The sequence below is a fragment of the Carlito syrichta genome, unplaced genomic scaffold (genome assembly GCF_000164805.1).
Source record: "Carlito syrichta isolate Samal-C Ts95f unplaced genomic scaffold, Tarsius_syrichta-2.0.1 Scaffold301673, whole genome shotgun sequence".
Taxonomy (NCBI): domain Eukaryota; kingdom Metazoa; phylum Chordata; class Mammalia; order Primates; family Tarsiidae; genus Carlito; species Carlito syrichta.
The window spans coordinates 971721-991272 of NW_007245769.1; the positions used below are offsets into that span (position 1 = coordinate 971721).

The 19552-nt window shown below is 35.7% G+C and overlaps 1 protein-coding gene across 1 annotated transcript in view; it reads right to left on the bottom strand.

The window, feature by feature from the left end:
- The window catches only part of LRP1B (LDL receptor related protein 1B), a 1912798-nt gene that overhangs the window by 950184 nt on the left and 943062 nt on the right, over nucleotides 1-19552 (bottom strand). The window contains exon 7 of the mRNA XM_008055101.2: nucleotides 17457-17619. Coding sequence (XP_008053292.1) covers nucleotides 17457-17619 — 163 coding nt within the window. The remainder of the gene's footprint in view (nucleotides 1-17456; nucleotides 17620-19552) is intronic.

The following is a 19552-nucleotide window of genomic DNA, read 5'->3' on the forward strand; positions in this document are numbered from 1 at the left end:
TTTTTTTTTTTTTTTTTTTTTTTTTGCGTAGTAGTCTCACTCTGTTGCCCAGGCTGGAGTGCAGTGTCACACTCAGCCTTGACCTGTTGGGTTCAGGTGATCCTTCCACCTCAGCCTTCCAAGTAACCACAGTTGCACACTACCATGCCCAGTTAATTTTTTTTTAAAATTTATTATAGAGATGAGGTCTTACCAAGTTGCCCAGACTGGTCTCAAACCCTGGACTCAGGCAATCCTTTTGCCTCCACCTCCCAAAGTGCTGGGATTACAGGTATAAGCCACCGCGCCCGGCCACACAAACAACCAGTCCTAGAAAATGAATAACTAGGGAAGAATTTTCTTTTGCATGGATGAGTCAGCTAATTCTTACTTTTGACTCAAACCTTACTCTCATTACTCTCTACTAATTCCCTTGTTCGATTTCTCTCATACTGCTCTTGCTGCCAGCCAGATATCACATTGAGCTTTAACTGTGTGGAGAAAGTATAGTTATGGCTCCACTGGCCCTCAGTTGCTAAAGCTGTTTCCTCCTCCTCAAACTGTGACTTCAATGGTGAGAAGAAGCACAGGCAAATAAATCTACTTTCCACTCCACAAGAAAAGACAATATTTACCCACTTCCTTTTTCTCATTCAAAGCTGTTTTGTGTTTAAAATTGAGAATAAATATTCTTCTCAAATGCCAGCTCATTAACAAGGGCTGACTAGGCATGGGAAGATAAAGCCCCAACATTACAATAGTGGTAAGAAACACATGGGGAGATTTCTTAACTCTGTCCTTTTAAGTTATGCATGTAGGCAAACCACTTAGACACTGTTGAATTTTACCCCAGCAGCCTTAAAAGAGTTAATGCTGCCTTCTAAACATGTTCAGTTTTCTATTTAGGGAGTAGCTGAGGCAAGAAAAAAGACAAACTCACCCAGAATTCATAGCTCAGTGGTTACACAGAGAGCACTGAAAAAAGGTATTTGTGGAAGTGGATTGTAACTGAGTGAGAATGTGGAATTCCTGGATGTCAGCACTACAGCAGAAAAAATACAATTATCCTAAAATTAATCCCCTGTTTCCTGATTGATCCACAATTACAGTCATGTGCTCACTTATAACATACAGTTTCTTTTCTTTTTTGAGTGGGAGCCTCACTCTGTCACTCACACTGGAGTGCAGTGGCAAGGCCACAGTTTATTCCAGCCTCGACCTCCCGAGCTCAGGAGATCCTTCCACCTTAGCCTCCTGAATAGTTGGGCTATAGGTATGTGCCACCATGACCAGCTAATTTTTATTTTTTTTATTTTTTGTAGAGACAAGGTCTCCCTATGTTGCCCAGGCTGATCTCAAACTGCTGGGCTCAAGCTATCCTCTTGCCTTGGCCTCCCAAAGTGCAGGGATTCAGGTATGAGCCACTGTGTCTGTCTTCTTTTCCTTAAAAAAAAAAAACAAAGACAAGCAAGAAACAAAAAAACTAATGTATTTTTTTTTTTTAAACAGCAGTTTTAGGTTTATAGAAAGTTAGTCAGATAATATAGGAAATTTCTATATACTTCCTTTCTTCCTCATTTGTTTCCCTTATCATTAATATCCTGCATTACTGTGCTATGCTTGTCACAAATGATGAACCAATATCGATGCAGTATTATTAACTAAGTCCATAGTTTGCATTAAAACTCACTCTTTGTGTTGTACAGTTCTGTGTGTTTTGACATAGTGACACATATTCATCATTGCAGTATCACACAAAATAGTTTCAGTGTTCTGAAAATTATTTGAACTCCTCACCCAACCCAATGCCTGGCAACTACTGATCATTTAACTCTCTCTACAGTTTTTTTGTTTCCAAAATGTCATAGTTTCCTCCTTTAAATGTTCAGCAACAAATTTGACATGGCATTTTGGCATTTCTATTCATCTTCATGAAGCTGGTATGAACTTGGAGCTGCTCCATGTTAAGGTATAAAATTCTCACTCTGTATATTCTCAAGTGCCATTTATATCAGGGTTGATACCCAGTTTTCTAGATGAATACTGGCATGCCACAAAACCTCTAACCACCTCTTCTTAAAACCCCCAAGTTAAAGCTAACTCATTGTGGCCATAGTATAGAGGTTAAGAAAGCAGGTTATGGAGTGACATGGCTTGAGTTTGAATCTCGACTGCAACATTCAGGTGGCTCTTTTACGAGGGAGAAGTACTCGCACCTCTCCCAGCCTCATCTTTATTTATTTTTTTGAGTCGGAGTCTCACTCTATTGCCCAGGAGGGAGTACAGTGGCATGCTCATGACCACCACAGCCTCGACCGGCTGGGCTCAGGTGATCCTTCCTCCTCAGCTTCCAAGTAGCTGGAACTACAGGCACGTGCCACCATATCAGCTAATTTTTAAAATTTTATTCTATTGTAGAGATAAGGTCTTCCCAAGTTGCCCAGGCTGGTCTCAAACCCGTGGGCTCAGGCAATCCTCTCATCTTGGTCTCCCAAAGTGCTGGGATTATAGGCAAAAGTCACTGTGCCTGGCCATTAAGCTTCATCTGTAAAAGTGAATAATAGTACTCCTTGCCTTACAAAATACTGGGAAGATTAAATGGATCAATGTAGAGGAAATGCATAAAACCATGACTGGTCTAAAGTACAGAGTCAGTAATATTGTTCTTAATATTATTCTCTTTCTCTCTCTCTCTGACTCTTTCTTAAAGAAAATGATTCCCATCAGAACAGTAAATTCACATCCTGATGTAGGACAAAGTGAAAGGAGAAAATAGACAATGCAAAACTAGTTCACTGCTTTTACTTCTACAAATACAAAACTAAAATAGTTTAGTGTTTAGATAAATGATGATAAGGTGACAAGATGTCCTGGGGTACTTGAGTTCATATATGAGAAGATATGCAATAAAGTCCCCTCCCCATGACAGTTCACATAGCACAGATGAGCTCACTGCGAACTTCATGTGAAGTATTTACTATCAACTCATCCCGGGTAGGAGGCCATGCGGGATACTCCATGAAGTATTGGAGTCACAATATTGTCTCAGCTGGCTCATGTATACTTCTAAATATGAACCCTGAGAATATTCTTATACAAAGACATAATGCAATGTTCTTCCCAATTCAAAGGCCACTTCCCCAAAATGTCACAGCTCTAAGTTCTGAAAAATACTACTAATTATAAGTGCTGAAGACAAGAGACATAGATTCTTTAAATTTCCTCATAATATTACTGGCTAAAATTAATATTCATATTTCATTTGGGGAAAAAAAAAATTTGGTTTTAATCACAATCATACTTTAGTCTTTAACCCCATAGAATACAAAATAAGTTTTATGAACTGTTGCAATTCACTATTATTCATCTTAATGTAATTGCTTTTAATAAAATACATTTAAAATTGTTCTTTAAATTATGCAGTATTAAACTGACTGATAAATAGAATTTGATGTACACAATAACTTTATGAACAAAATAGATTTTAAACAACCAGACATGACTTAAAATAGATCTTCTCTATTCAGTAACCTGGAATTTATGCATGGTTAGTCTGCCAATCGTATTTGGGTACTAGTCTTTGAATAATAGAAACATATACAGATCCAAGAATAATAGGATCTAAAGAAGGTGGGGTTTGCATCAGTCATTCTATTTTTTAACTAGAACTTCCCTTATTTTAAATTATCCAAGCTTATGTCTTGTTTATTGGGAGCTCACTGATGGTCCTTAATGTATCATTCCCTGTAAAAATAAATTAGAGATTTATCTTTAAATTTAGCATGCTTTAAAATAAAAAATACACTTGATATCTACACAGTTTTGTAATTGCTTTGTTGAGGTGAGCATCACCTCCACTGGCATTATTGATGCTGTGAAGTTGGCTACCATCTTTGTCACCATCACTCCCGTTACTATTATTATCTGTTATTTGCAGGGCTTTGATAAAGAACCTCAAAATATACACCAGGAAGAGTACAATTTTGCTCTCAAGTAGTTCACAGTCCACAGAAAATATTTCATGATATTTATTCCATACATCTCTCTTCCACTCTTTCAGAAACTATCTGTTTGGCCCTTTCCAATTCATTTTCCTAACAGAAACTTGATTGGGTTCAGATAACCATCATTTCTCCCCATCAAAGTACATATGTCTCAGAGGATATTGAACCTACCTCCAGATCTTGACATGACCTGATTAATCCCAAACTAAGCAACACAACACATAGTATTCCCTCTGCAACTGATATTGCTCTAAGGATCAGATAGCAAACTTACATGGCACATTCAGACTGAAGTAATGGATGTATAGTTCATATTTTGGGGTCAGATTTCTCTCTTATTCTGACTGCATGAGAATAAGTAAGCAATTGTCCTCTGTTGCTGCCGAAAGCAGCCATATGACCAAGAGGGAAAAGGAATTAGGATGTAGTTATGAATGGCAGAACAGAGATATCAAAGAAATGTATCTCTCAGACGTTGTTATTGAAGTAACAATTCAACCAATCTTGAATGTAGCTAAGCTTGCTCTTCTCTAGTCTTCCTCTCATATGAGACACACTTATCTCTTAAGCAAGTTGAAATTAGGATTTCTGTTAGTGTCAAAAAATATTCTAAAACATACCAACCATTATTATGCTATATTTACACTACTTCAACTTTTTCTTTTTCTTCTACCTAATCCTTTTTGACTTCCATTGTCAGATTGGCCTTCTGCAAATACTGTCTATATTTAGAGTATGTTTTAAAACAGCAACAACAAGAGGATAAATGATAGCCTAGTGTGCATTAAATAAAGTCCAAGACATCAAGTCTGGAAAATAAGACCTTCTACAGACTGAGGGTAGTAATAAAATCTTAGGAAGTACAGACAGAAGAATAATCACTCTGATGTCTGAAAAAGTTGGACAAAAAAAACAAAACAAAACTTTCTTATGGTGTTTATAGCCCATGCAGAGAAGAGAATGCTTAGGTTATAGGAATCTAGTACCAGTTATTTAGAGAAAGTGCCCCGATGTGGAGATGTCAATTATTTCCCTCTTAGGGCAGGGTATAATTTACTTGTTTCTCTGATTATATGTGTTCAAAGCAAATTTCGAGTTGATGATTTGGATTCTTGAATATTTCAAGAGACAAGATGAACCCAGTGAAAATGACTCATTCAAGGTAAAATGATAAGCCTTATCAAGCATGCAGTGATTTGGGAAAAGAGAAACCCAATTAATTTATACTTTTTAAAACAGAGATTTTGACATGGTATTCTGCTTTTCATTTAATTTGTTAGTTGCCAAGGAGAAAAAACAATAAAAAAATTAAATTAGATATCCATTACAGTGACAAAGGCAAATATCCGTCAATCAGAAGCTCATGTAATGACTCCCTTTCAAAAATGTGGAGTGGTTGGATACTTCTAAGCTAGAGACCATATTTAATAGTCTCTTGCCTCTGCATGTGACCAAGTGATTAGATGTCACTACTGGAATGTAGCAGAACTGATGCATATCACCACTGAGCTGGATTAAAAAAAAAAAAAAAAATCAGTTGTGTCTGTTTTGCCACTGGTCAAAATAAGAAGATTCTGAAGCCAGGATGAAGAAGTCACGAGAGGAGAAACTTTTATCTTACAAACTACAGAAAGAAAAGCTGCCAGATAACTAGAAATATATGTAATGAGCTCTAATTTAAAGGAGAAAACACACACACACAAACTTGTGTCAATCCACTGGAATTTATGGCAGGTAGTGTTACTATAACTAATTCAGCAGTTGCTCCTACAAGTACAGTACTGCCTTAATAACAGCCTAAAATATGTAATAGTCACTTAATAATAAAGTGGCAGGTAGGTAACTAACATTGAGGGCTGGAAATAATCAGGGTTAAAAGTTTTTTGATAAAAAAAAAATCATTTGCATTATCTTGGAAGGAAAAGAAAATTCTTATCGAGGCTATGGATTTAAAGAAAGAAGGTAAAAAGCATTATATTCAAGGTTGAGTTAGTTACTACACGACTACTTTGGCAAAATAGTACAAAAGAAATGAGCATAAGAAAGAATTGGCTGGTTGAAAGCAAAAAGTGAAATAGAGCAAGTCCAAAACTGGGGCCTTCTAGGTTTAGAAAAGCCAACTGCTTTTAGTAGCTGAACAGAAAGAGAAAATATTGAAAATTGCTTTAAGCAACAAAAGCCAACTAACACTTCTCAACTAAATAAAGGGATTTAGCTTTCAGACAAAAGATATTTACTTCCCACTGAAACATTGTTTCAGATGGCCTCAGAATAGCCACCAATAAGATGGAAGAGAAAGCCAAAAGGGTGTTGTACAAAGAAATAAATTTGGCTTGATAATTATTTCTAGAATATAACTTTGAATGGGTTTTTTGGTGTACAGATGCAATGGGAAGCAACTAAATCAAAATTCAACCAAGTTCCAAGCAAATGTATAACCCCCAAAGCCATGAGTCTAGCTTATAAAATCCTTTGTCTTTCACATCTTAAAACAACTTGCAGAGGCAAGAAACAGTTTATGAAATATACAGAGCCCAGGGGGAGGATAGTCCCTTATTACCAACTTCAGATGTAGCATGAAGTACAAAAGACTGGAAAAAAGAACCTCCTGGTGGAAGCATAGGTAAAGGAGGACAATGAACAAAGAGGAAATCTTCAGAGAAAACAATCAGTCTAACAAGTGATTTCCCAACCACCGGAGCAGGAGGTCTTCAACTTACTTGCTTGGCTCTGAACAAGTGACCACCATGTATCTCCCAGTTTTCTGTTTTCTGAATAAGAAGTTTTTTGTTTGCTATTTTACTTTATTTTAATTTAATTTAATTTTATTTTATTTTAAGTTGGAGTCTCACTCTGTCGCCCAGACTGGAGTACAGTGGCCGCTCCCGGCCACCGCAGCCTCGACCTGCTGGGCTCCTGCGATCCTTCCGCCTCAGTCTTCCGAGTAGCCGGAATTACAGGCACGTGCTACCACGCCTGGCTAATTTTTTTTATTTATTGTAGAGATGAGGTCTCGCTGCCCAGGCGGATCTTGAACCCGCGGGCTCAGGCAATCCACTCACCTCAGCCTCCCAAAGGCGCAGGATTACAGGCTGAGCCACCGAGCCCGGCTTTGTTTGCTATTTTATATAGGGTTTTATTTTATATAGGTGCTTCCTCTTATATAGGGTATAGTGAGGACAGAGGGCTCAGATACCTTGCCTTTCAGTTCGTGGGTTGCTGCACAAAACGAACCACAAAGAAACCCGATGGAGAGGACTGCAAATCATCTGGAGAATCCTGTATTTTGACCTACATGTAGTATATTTTGTGTATACGAAACAAGATGCATTGGAATATTTGGTAGACAGAAGAGAAGATTTTGACCGAAATCACTAGTGCCTGCTTTTACTTTCATAGTATGAGGTTGTCATGGGCAAACAAGGACCTCACCAGGTGCCAGATTTTCCTGGTCACCTTGTATACCGTGGTATCTTCACTATTTTTCTCCTTTTGCTCATTGGGAGCAGAATACTCAGAGGCTCTTGGAAAGTCTAGTGCTACAAAATGAAAGAAACCTTGGTTCTTAAATAAGCATTAAGAAGAAAGCTGCCCATCAACCTATAACCCTCACTGAACTCACATATGAGAGCCACATATTATTTATTGTGTTAAGTCACAATTTTGGAATTTATAAAAGTAACTATTATTATCCTAGTAAATACTGTTGTCATAAGAAGATATTCTATTGTTATTAATTTAAAACTTAGTGTGTACCCTGTAAAAAATTAGACTTGCTTTATGCAGTCAAGTTAATAAGTTAATTAAATTTGTGTGTGTAAATTAGATATTTTTATCAAATTAAACTCATAGTACAAAAAATAATTTAAAAAAATCAAACAAAAAATTTGCTCTTATAAGAAATAAATAAATCTGAGACTTTATCAATTTGGAGTCTTTTTATCATTGTAGAATTTCAAATACTTTAGATGGATCCCAGATTGAATTTATGAGATAAATTAATTATTTAGATATGCATTCCCATTAGATTAGATTCTCATCTCTATATTCCACTTTGGAGACTGAAGGCTTACTGAAGGCAGAAATACTTTTCTTTTGGATTGCTTTATAATCTCATTTTGCCATACTAAGTCAAATTTAGGAAGTAAATATAAAGATTTATTAATAGTTTGAGTTTTAATAATGTTATCATGAATAAGACCAATGACAAAAATTTTTAGTTTTGTTTTTTCCCAAAAGGCATTACATTATTTTAACATGTCATTGGGGTACATTTTATCCATAGTTTATTGTTTACCTAAGCATTTTTATCACAATGCTTACAAAGACAATTATCTCACTAAAACCAAAAGAAGACCATGTACGTTTAACATGTGTCTTTTCCTTTTGTATGGCTAATAATAATAATAATCTTGAATGAAAACCACCTTACACTAAAAACTATCCATCTTGATCCTAAACCAGGCCAATTTCTCCCAAGTCAAATCACTAATAGTCTGACTAAAGAAATAAATAACAATTTTGATTCAATATCCTGTAAGACTCAGCAGTCAAGCAGAGCAAAACATAACAACATAAAAGCTAAATGTTGGTTTTTACTTTTTAGAGGGATTGAATATGATTATATAGCCTATGGTAAAATTCCATATTTATGTTATATATTAAAAAGTGATATTCTGCAAGCAGAATGGTGCCAAGTACTTATTTTATTGTTTTAAGTTTTCATCCTTTCCTTGTGTTTACAAACCAAAATTCTCTCCTTTTTGAAAATAATATTTTGTATCTGACCCATCATTTACCTCATAAATCTCAGATAAATCACTGCTTAGTATATTGTTTGTTGTTGGCAATGTTTTGGGGTTGTTTTGTTTTATAAACTGTAACAAACCTATCTTCTCACTGTACTTTTTTTATATTTCATGCATAACTCCGTTATTCTCCAAACTCTATGAAAGAATAGATAATATCACATTCACCTTTGATGTCCTAATCACACCTGAGTGATATAAGAACATTGTCCATATACAGTACTTTCTCTTTTATACTTTTTATTTTATTTTTAAAATGTTTTTGAGTCAGGGTCTCACTCTGTCACTCAGGTTGGAGTGCAGTAGCACGATCATGGCTCACCGCAGACATCCTTATAGGCCTAGGTAATCTTCCTGTCTCAGTCTCTGGAGAAGCTGGGACTACAAGTGTACACCACCACTCCCAGCTAATTTTTTTTTTTTTTTTTTGTAGAGACAAGGTCTTGATATGTTGCCTAGGCTGGTCTTAAACTCCTGGGCAATCTAAGCAATCCTCCTGCCTCAGTCTCTCAAAGTGCTGGAATTATAGGTGTAAGCCACCGGGTCTGGCCATATACAGTACTTTCAGGAGCAATACTACAGACTCCTATCTTCTTCTTTACAAAAACTTCCATGTAAGAAACAACTAGAAATAATTTTAAACTACTTGAAAATATAAAATTAATTTTTTATAATATTGGCACAGATTTTCAAGTATGTTAAGCCATTCTCTCACAGAGTAAAAAAGTTTTCATGCCACTTGAGAATCATTTTATAAGTAAAACAATAACTTAATATTACCCCAATGGCTTAAAAATGTTCACATAGCTTCCAAAAGTAGAGAATCTGACAGAACAAAAACTACTATCAATTTCATAAACTATGTCTCTGAAAATAAAAATAGAGATACTGGGGTTATCCAGAATGCTCCCACTCCAGCCTCTTCTTAATATTGTATAAAATGCTACAGACCAAAGCAACAATAACAACAACACACTACAACAAAACCGATTTTCATTTTCCTTGAAAAGAGATAAGAAAAAATATTTTTCAGAAGGAATTTAAATGACCTTGGCTAAAAGAAAATGGAGGAATGGGCCAGGCACAGTGACTCAAGCCTATAATCCCTGCACTTTGATAGGCTGAGGCAAGAGGACTGCCTGAGCCCACGGGTTTGGGACCAGCTTTGGCAACATGGTGAGATCTGGTCTCTACAGTAAATCAGCGTGTGCACCTGTAGTTCAGACTACTTGGAAGGCTGAGGTGGAAGGATCACTGGAGCTCTGCAGGTCGACACTGGGGTGGCCATGAGTGTGTCACTGCACTCCAGCCTGTGTGAGGAAGTGAGACTCCAACTCAGAAAGAAAAAAAAAAAAAAACAGAAAGAAAATGGAGAAATGAAGAAAATCTCTTAGAAAGAGAATGAGAGTTGGGACAAAATAATAACAATCCACATTCCAAACATGTTTTACTAAGTGAAAAGAGATCTTTCAGTGGTTGGGTAGAATGAAGAAAAGATAAAGAACAGCACATGGGAACGGACTATTAAAGGACATTGCTTGTAGTAGATGATGTTAGTTCATAATAGATTTTTCTTTCTTCACATTAACTCAGCCACAGTTTTATTTTCATGTCCCTCTGCGCTTCATCTGCTAATGGTAAAAATTGTGTAATCTAATGTGGTAGTCTCATTGAGATGGGCATATACCCCATTTCTGACCAAGAAGATATGAGGAAATATTTGCTTTGGGAGTTCTTCTATACTTAAGGAAGAGCTAGTACTGTTTTTCAATGAATACTGTGTTTCTACACAGGATCCTTGAAACTTCAGTATACATCTTATAACCATAGAGGAATTAGCCTGAAAACAAAAATACACTAAAGATCATATTAATAGAGCAAAGAAGTAGAAAGAAGGAGCCCAGGTCTTTCATGATACTATTAAGCTACAAAAGTAACCAACCCTGGGACAGTTCTAAATCTACATTTTAACATAAGTTAATAAATTCCCTTATTACTTAAGCTATATGCAGTTGTTTTTCTGTTACTTTACCTATTTGAGTAGATAGTATTAATCAATGGGAATTTAGAGGGAAAATCTAACAGGCAGTGACTGAAAGACTGGGAAGACATTGAATATAGTCACTAGAAATAGAATAATGAACAAATTTAGAGATTTGTTTAACAGACATTGAAAACTTAAAGAGTGAAAAAGAAGAAAAAGAGAAATAAAGCAGCACAGCAAATAAGTAGAAATGTGGGATGCTTTGCACTATGTTGACTTTTGAATGCTATGAGTCAAAGAAAAAAGAGTCACATCAATTTGAGTTCCATTTCCAGCAACGTCTTCACTGAACATTCACCACTCCAGGTTGCCCTGCTGTGTTTCCAGACGAATCACAATGCAATAGAAAAATAACTCACAATAGAAAAAAGATATAACTAAAGGTAGCATCATACATGAACCTCCACTTGAAGAATAGTCTGGAGAACAATTTGGAAAGAGTTTGAACTTTAACAAAATATTAATTAATGAAAAGAATTGAGTCACATGTAAAGTAGATAATATGGATTTATACCTTTGAGCGTCTATTGTCAAAATCAGTGTAGACCATGAAACACATACTGTCACTTCCATGTGGTCTTGCCTATTCACATCAGCAACTTCTGGAAAAATCTTTTGGTGGAAAGTGGCGGGAGATCACCTTCCTGGGGCCATTGGTAAATTGATCTAAGGTAGATAGACACTTTCCACTCAGTTAATTCTCTATGACCCTAACCGTGCCAAGAGTGTTAGACTCAACCAAGAAAGGGAGTTGTAGAGTAAAATCAGGAATTGGTAAAGATAGGAAAAGACTTATATATTTAGATAGATTCTATAGAAGAAATATAGTTAATATGGTAATGATATCCATGTAAATCTGTAGCTACAAATAAAAATGTATTGGTAGAGTTTTTGAAATAATACAAATTTATAAGCCTAAGAAAGTTGTCACTATATTACATCAATCACTCACAGAGTATAAAGAGAAGTTGACAAATAATCCCCTTGACACTTTCCATCACGCATGCAAATGCGGAGGTCAGCCCACCTGAGTACTGCTTCTAATGTACAGGACCTAGATGTTTGCAAATACACACTAATAACCTAAAAGGTACTTTTGCCAGTTCACTTTGGTTAATCAGCTTTCTTTTTCCCCAAAAGAAACTTTAAATCCCAGATGTCCTGGAGAAAAAAATAGAACAGATCAATACATAAACTCAGAAGAATGATTACCAGAGCTATAGGAATGTCTGCATTTTTCTCTGAGTTTTCTCCTAATGAAAAGAAATTTACAAGAAGATTCTGAGTCACATAGCTGTAAGGAAGTAGTGAAGGAGACTAGGAAATCAATTTTATTTTTTGGGGGGGAGGTTGTTTGTAGGTGAGTGTAGGGGGTAGTTTTTCCCTAAAAAGTCCAAATTCACAATTTGCAGCCTGTCAAATTGTGACTACAAATTTCAGAAGATTGGTACAGTCATACATTGCAGATGATCACACCACTTTTCAAGACTGATATATCTATGCAAGAAAAAAGCATAAGTGGTGATGTGTTTACATGTTTTATAATGTTTAAACCCATTCAACTTTGAAACCATCTAAATCCTTAAACCAGGAGGTAGTGGATGAGGAGAACAATATCTAGGTTTGATTTGCCCACATTGTAGTCTGAAAGGTTTAATAGCTAAAGTCTGTCACAATTCTGCTTATGTACCATTGCAAGTGATTTGTGAGAGGAATTTTCAACTCCTCTTTGAAAGCCACCTAACAGAAGTGAGAAACCTGCTATCTACCTCAAAGATCTTCATACAACACCTCTTTTATGTGTACAGGCAAACCTAGCTTCTCACATTCACATAACATCTCAGATTAGAATTTCATTAGTCAGTCCTGCTCCCTGATGACTGTTAATTTTGATTCTATCTTTAATTTCTCAGCCATGATTAATTTCAACAGTGGGGATCCAGGTGGGTGATGGGAAAGGGTCTTTTAACTATTAAATACTGTCAATCACTCCTGTATGAATTTAACTTCTGAGACCTGAGCTTCACTTTCCTGTCTCCTGGCAGATGGCCTGCTCTTGTAGAGAACAAAGACAACATACTTCTTCCTCATTATTGACATGGGGTCATGGATTCACAAATAAATCCTACAGATCACTCTGCCACTCACTGCCTGCAAGTCAAACAGTCAATTCTACACAGAAAAAGAATATACATTATAGTTGGAAAATATTTAACTTCTGTTGTTTCACTAACATGGTAAAGTTTTCCTCTCCCTCAATTTAGCCATCTCACATAATTCTATTGAACTTGAGATTTATACATGGTGCTCAAAGTTCCCCAAGATATTTTTTCCAAATTTTAAACTCCAACTTTGGTACCTTAACCAGAATATCTATTTGCTTTTATTATGATTTTCTAACTGTTATATTGCATAGGATTAATTGATCCTTTCTCAATATTTTGGCAACAATTTTACTTTCACGGTGAAATGCACTCTTGTCTCAAGCCTAGTGTGTTCATTTTACTTTAATAGGAAGCTGAGGACCATACCTTAGAACTAAAATTGTTGACTAGTTTCACTTCTGACCTCAGTTATAAGCTTTATTTGACCCAGATACTACATAGTTTAATATCAAAGAAATGCCATGTTCAAAAATGCAATTCAACAGATGAAAGCAACTATGATAGAATTTTATTCTCTATCCTTCTCTTTTGAAAGAACTTTAAGGTAAATCCAAATACACCTTGCACAATATCAGTTGTTAAAATGTTTCCTCGGTTACCTTCTTCCCTAAAGGAGTTTAGGACATGCTACCCCCAAAGTATGGTACTTTATCTTTTGAGGAAACAACAGAAGCAGGTAAGTTACTCTCTAACCTTATTCAGTCCTTCTCCCCCAGAGTAGGTCAAAAAATTATCTGACCTTTCTCTGAAGGAGGTTATAACACCCTCATGTGAGAGGTAGCTTCTGTATACCCAGAGAAAAAGAAAGCCCTTATCTCTGAAAACACAGAAACAGAAGAATCTGAACAAATAGGATTTGCTAAGTCCCCTGTTCCAATATGTTATCATTAGATCATGTTCCTTTTGTCCAATCACACTTCACAGCTACCCCTTCTATGTCAAATTTTGCATAAAAATACACAGATTTTTCTATTTCTTTGGATCTTTATTTCTGAAGGTCCTATGGCATGTAAAATTTATAATAAATATATTTGTATGATTTTTCTTGTTAATCTGTCTTTTATTGTAGGTGCCTCAGCCATGATCCTAGTGATGGGTAAGAAGAGAGATTCCCCGACACCTTCATATCCACAGGTGTTCTGTACTTTTTCCTCCTACACCTTGCACACACTTTATTTTTATTTCTAGGCTACAACTCACTTTTTCTCATCTCTTCTCCTTTTTCTCAATACTTTATTATATACTAGATTTAGTCTATATGAAGCAAACCTTTTTAAGGAGTATTTGTAGTAGAAAAAGAATGGGGCTGAAAATAAAGAAGGTCATCTTTGATGGGGTAGGATATTGGCCTTTTACTCTGTATGATAAGTGTTGAAAATATGAGTAATCATCTCTGAGGCAATACGAAGAAGAAACTTCACATATTCTACAACTTAGAAAGTGTTAAAGTACTTTATATGTTTGACCTTATTTAATCCTCTCAACAGCCCTGCAGGGCAGGGCTATCATAATTCACATTTTTAAAATGACAAAACAAAGGCAAAAGGTACATACAAAGTCACACTGCTAGTAACTGCAGGAGCCAGGATTTGACCTCAGGGAGTGTGACTCCAGCATCAAGCTCTTAAACATTAAACAAGCAGAACTCTAATAGCCATCTGACAGAAATGCTGTTTTTGATGTTGGTTGGACTACCATCTGTATGCTGCCTTCCAACACTAATGACTCCATAGAAATAATTTTGAAAAGTTTTTCAAGGAACCATTGGAACAAAAAATTCCTAAAACTCTGAAAGGAAGAAGAAAATTTCTAGAAGTCCTTCTGGAAAAATTGCCTGAATTAATGAGTCGATATCAACACATAAAAATCCAAGAGAAGATACAAACAAGGTTGATTTTTAAAAATCTTCTTGACAGATTGGGATTGGAGCCTGGTTCATGTCATAATGAGAGTTCAGGGAATATAAGTAATCCACATTCAAACCACAGAGAACTAAACACACATACACACAATAGAAACACAAAAATTTTAAAAGATAATAATATTTCCTCGATAGGCCTTAGATACAATGGGAATAGGAAGTAGAAAATAACGTAGTTAAAGGTATGACTAAGAAAAAAGATACTTTTTCAATGTAGCCTCTTGGAAGATAAGGTCAATTTCCCTCAATTTTCAAACATATTAAAGTCAAACTCTAGGAGTTAAGTGAGATTATTAATACATTCTGATGTTTTCTAAACAGAGGTTATAGCAGGCAGTGCCAAAGACATATCTCCTTGCACAATTAGGAAAAGCTAGGAGAAATTTTAATGGTGGAACATTTTCCCTGTAGTGGATCATACAGAGTTTTCCACCCAAACTAAGTTACTCTGGAGTAGGGTTAAATGTAGAAGTTAAAGGAAAAATCTAACAGTCCTCTCCAGGTAGAATCTCATTAATCCTAGTCAAATTTCTGACATTAAGGAAAAAGTAGACTGTATTTGAAAGTGTTTTATGACAAACAGGCCGATACTTATAAAAGAGCAGAGGTTTTTCCCTCTCTGAGATCTGTGACTCATGATTGAGCAACTGTGCTACAGAGACAGAGAAAATGCAGACAAAAATTCAAAATAACCTATTGTGATCAATGATGCATGACAAAATTATATTTAAACAGTTACTAGACCCAAAGGAATCCAACAGAGAATAAGTGCAAACAATGTGGGGTTTTCTACTCCTAGTTCCTTTGACAAAAATGACAAAATATGATGCTTTCATATAATGACAGGGAGAAATAGGAACCCTAAGAACATAAATTATGTTGGTGTTCAGAAAGAGAAATGGTGCTCACATATATTACATTTCAGATTGGCAGTTTTATCTGAAGAGGTTCTCTAGATCTTTGTTTTTAAGAATGGGGAAGGATCACTTCTCAGCCTTTTGGCTAAGATCAATGAAGAATGGGGAAGGATAAGAGTAATAGAAAGAAGGGAGAAACAAAGGTTTCACCTCTTAACATTTTTGACAGACAAGTCTGTCTCAGGGCTAATTTGAAATTCAGTTAGCACATCCAGGGAAAATCATGCAAGCAAATATATTTCTAAACAGGATGCCAAAAGAATGTTGTTAGCACATTTGTAAATTTCCAATTCTTTCTTACTATCCTTATCCAACAACCCAAACAAATCAGTTTAAATACAACTTCTTTTCCTAATGTCTTTTGAAGCATCACTGCAGTCAGATTGAGTCAAGTAACCATCTGCTGCAAATACAAATAGAGCTACATTCAAGAATTATATTACACAGCCTTCCTAGCAAAGTTCTTACGTGCAAGCTGTTCTTGTCAAAATCAGAACCATTGTGATGATGCATCTTAATATTCAATCAGACTTTAAGTAAAGAGTGACAAAAGTCCACATATGGATGACAGCTGTTTCTTCAGTAAATATTTTCCCATTTATTGAATGAAGGCTTATGGCAGTTTAGGATATGTTCCATCAGACATTTCAGCCTGAACTGCCTGAGGACGATTAAAACAATAACAAGGATAAAAATCCTAGTTTTCAAATCTTTGCTACAATTTACATCTTAGAAAATAACAGCTCCTCCAACTGAAGTGGCACACTATGCCGTTAACTTAAGAGTACCGTTGCCCAATACTGACTGATGAAAAAACAGAATTGATAGGATTCTGTGCTATTTTTTGTTCTGGTCCTGTTTGTGAAATAAAAGCATAATTCCTGTATTGATTTTCTAAGCATATGAGCAAAGATGATGGGCATTTAAACATTGTATGACTATATTTTGACAAATTGTAAAATATTAAAAGTGATTTAGTGAGCCTATTAGCAAAAAGGAGATCAGATAAGATTAGGCCTCTATTTAACCAATAAAGTAGCTTGAAAAATTGGAAAGTAAAAATATAACCAAAAAAAAAAATCAAGATGAATTCTGTTGAGGAATTTACTAACACTATAATAATATTTGGTTTTACATGTCCATAGTACTAAAAATAAAAGGAGTCTGAACTAACAAATATGTTCTTAATGTTTTATTAGTACCCTTAAGCATATAGTATGCCCCTTTTCCAAATCCTAAATGTTATGCTGGACATAAGTATGTTAACAGTACATCTTTCAAGTAGAATTTTTGAAGTTTCACTGCTAAGTATTAAAAAGTCATCTCTCTTTAGCCTAAAATTACACCAAGATCTTTTCTCTGGTGACCACAAAGCAATTCTTGGGAGGTAGAGGATTATTTGTGTCTTAGGTTAGGCCAGCAACATTCAGGTTTTAAAGAATTGGTATCCACTAGCTTCTGATGATGAGTTATAACTTCTTTTCCTTCTTACCATGCAGTTGTTAAAATGAACAATTTTTTTTAGTTCAGAGTCTTATTTTACACAACTCTTGTCAGACTGATTGTTTTTGTTAATAGAAACTTTTCAGACCAAACCCTATAAAGATGAATTTCTTACCCTGCTATTGGATCCACTGCTATTGCCTTAGGATTATGAAGCTCCAAATCAATCAGGGTGACACATACTGATCCATTGTAATTACAAGCAAAGATCCGATCACTGACATGGTCCACAAAATAGAGATTTCTGGTGAGCCAGTCAATCGCCATTTGTTGCACATCTGAAAACACATACACAAAATCATTAAATCACAGGTACAAATCTAGTATCATAAGCCAAAGAGTGCATAAGTCTGTTCAAATAATCACAGAAAACATTTCAAAAGTATAGGCATCTTTAGGATAAGAAGCCACAAGGAAAAGCCCTTGCTATGCCAAAATAAGTGACTTTATTATATAAAATAATCACTACCTCTTGGTACCTTTCTTGCTGCTGTCTGAAGACTGAAGATGATCTAGACAAATGGTCAAAGAGTTTCTAAATCTGGAAATATAGGTATTTACAATAAAATGTTTCTCTTTTTGGATTTGTCAAAATAGTTAATTCAATCCAATGGATATAAGTTATTCAATGGCACAGCTAAACTCTGTAATAGTAAGAGGATTAAGTACTTTTCGTGAAACAAGCAAACCCTTGTTTTTAGATTCCCTCTTATTTAAAAAAAGGAAGAGGTAGAAAAGGTGAAAAAGGAAATCTGAAAGATTCCTATGTTTAACAAAAGTTCCCAAAACTTGAAAATAAAGCAAAAAGAGCAGTAATCATTTCTTTCAATGGTATACTTAGCCATTGTAAAAAAGACCTGCTCAAGGACTGATTAATTATCTAGAGGACTGCTGCCCAATAGCACTTTCTACAGTGATGGTGAGAAACGAAAAATAGTTCAGAGTAATCTTAGCTATGGGAAGTATGCAAAATTTACCAGGCCTGAGAGAGACATAAGGATGGGACTTCAGTTATGCCCCCACATTTATGCCCAGAGGCAATTGTTTAAAGACATTTTATTCCTGACTTGTTGCCTCACTCAAATTTGTGGATGTATAGCCAATCAATAGTTTATATTATTTTAATGTAAATTCTTGATAAACAACTTAGAAGTTTACTGTTTCTTTCTTTCTTTTTTTTTTAAACCTATTGCAACTGCTACTAATCAGAGTATATACTCAGGGCAAGTTGAATCTATGCTCCTACAATGCAATCCTCAAACTTGGCCCAGATAAACTTTCTACTTATATTAAGTTTGTCTCAGCTTCTTTCTTTTAGGTTGACAATGAAAATATTTTACATTTATGCTGTCCAAATAAAGCAACTAATAGCCAAATGTGTCTCTTGAGCACTTAACAAGTGGCTACTGGGATTGGAAAATTGAATATTTATTGTATCTAATTTGAACTAATTTCAATTTAAATTCCAATAATGTGGGTAGCTAGTGGCTACTGTTGAGGCTTAGAAAATGACACCCTAAAATATGCTTCTTTGGATTTCATAGTAGGAAGACTTGAGGAACAGCAAATGCAGGAAAGAGCTTTCTCTGAAGTTCTCTTATCTGATGAAGGAAAGTTTCTCCAGAAAAAAATGCAATTGTCACAAGTCCCCTCCCTGTAATCTCATAGACAGGAAAGGTAAAGTCAGAGGAAAGGTGACTAATGGTCAAGGCCACCTATTCTTCTGAGGATTGCTATTTGAGAAATGCTATCATAACAAGATGCCTTTGTTCACCATGCATTTCCTCCTTCAACCTTCCACAACCAGTCACCACCTCTATCACCTTCCCCCCAGAAACCTCAAACCCTTATTTCTTTCTGTAGCTCAAAATACTACATAAACTTCAACTATCAGCTGGGCACAGTGGTTCACACCTGTAATCTTGGCACATTGGAAGGTGGATGAGAGAGGATTGCCTGAGCCCAGGGGTTTGAGACCAGCCTGGGCAACACGGCAAGACCTCGTCTCCACAATAAATCAAAACAGCTACTTGGAAGACTGAGGTGGAAGAATCACCTGAGCCTAGCAGGTCAAGGATGTGGTGGCCATGAGCATGCCACTGCACCCCAGCCTTGGTGAGAGAGACTCCTACTCTAAAAGAAACGAAAAACAAAAACAAAAAACTTCAATTATCAGGCTTTTTTTTTTGAAGTCTCATACTTTGAGGGACC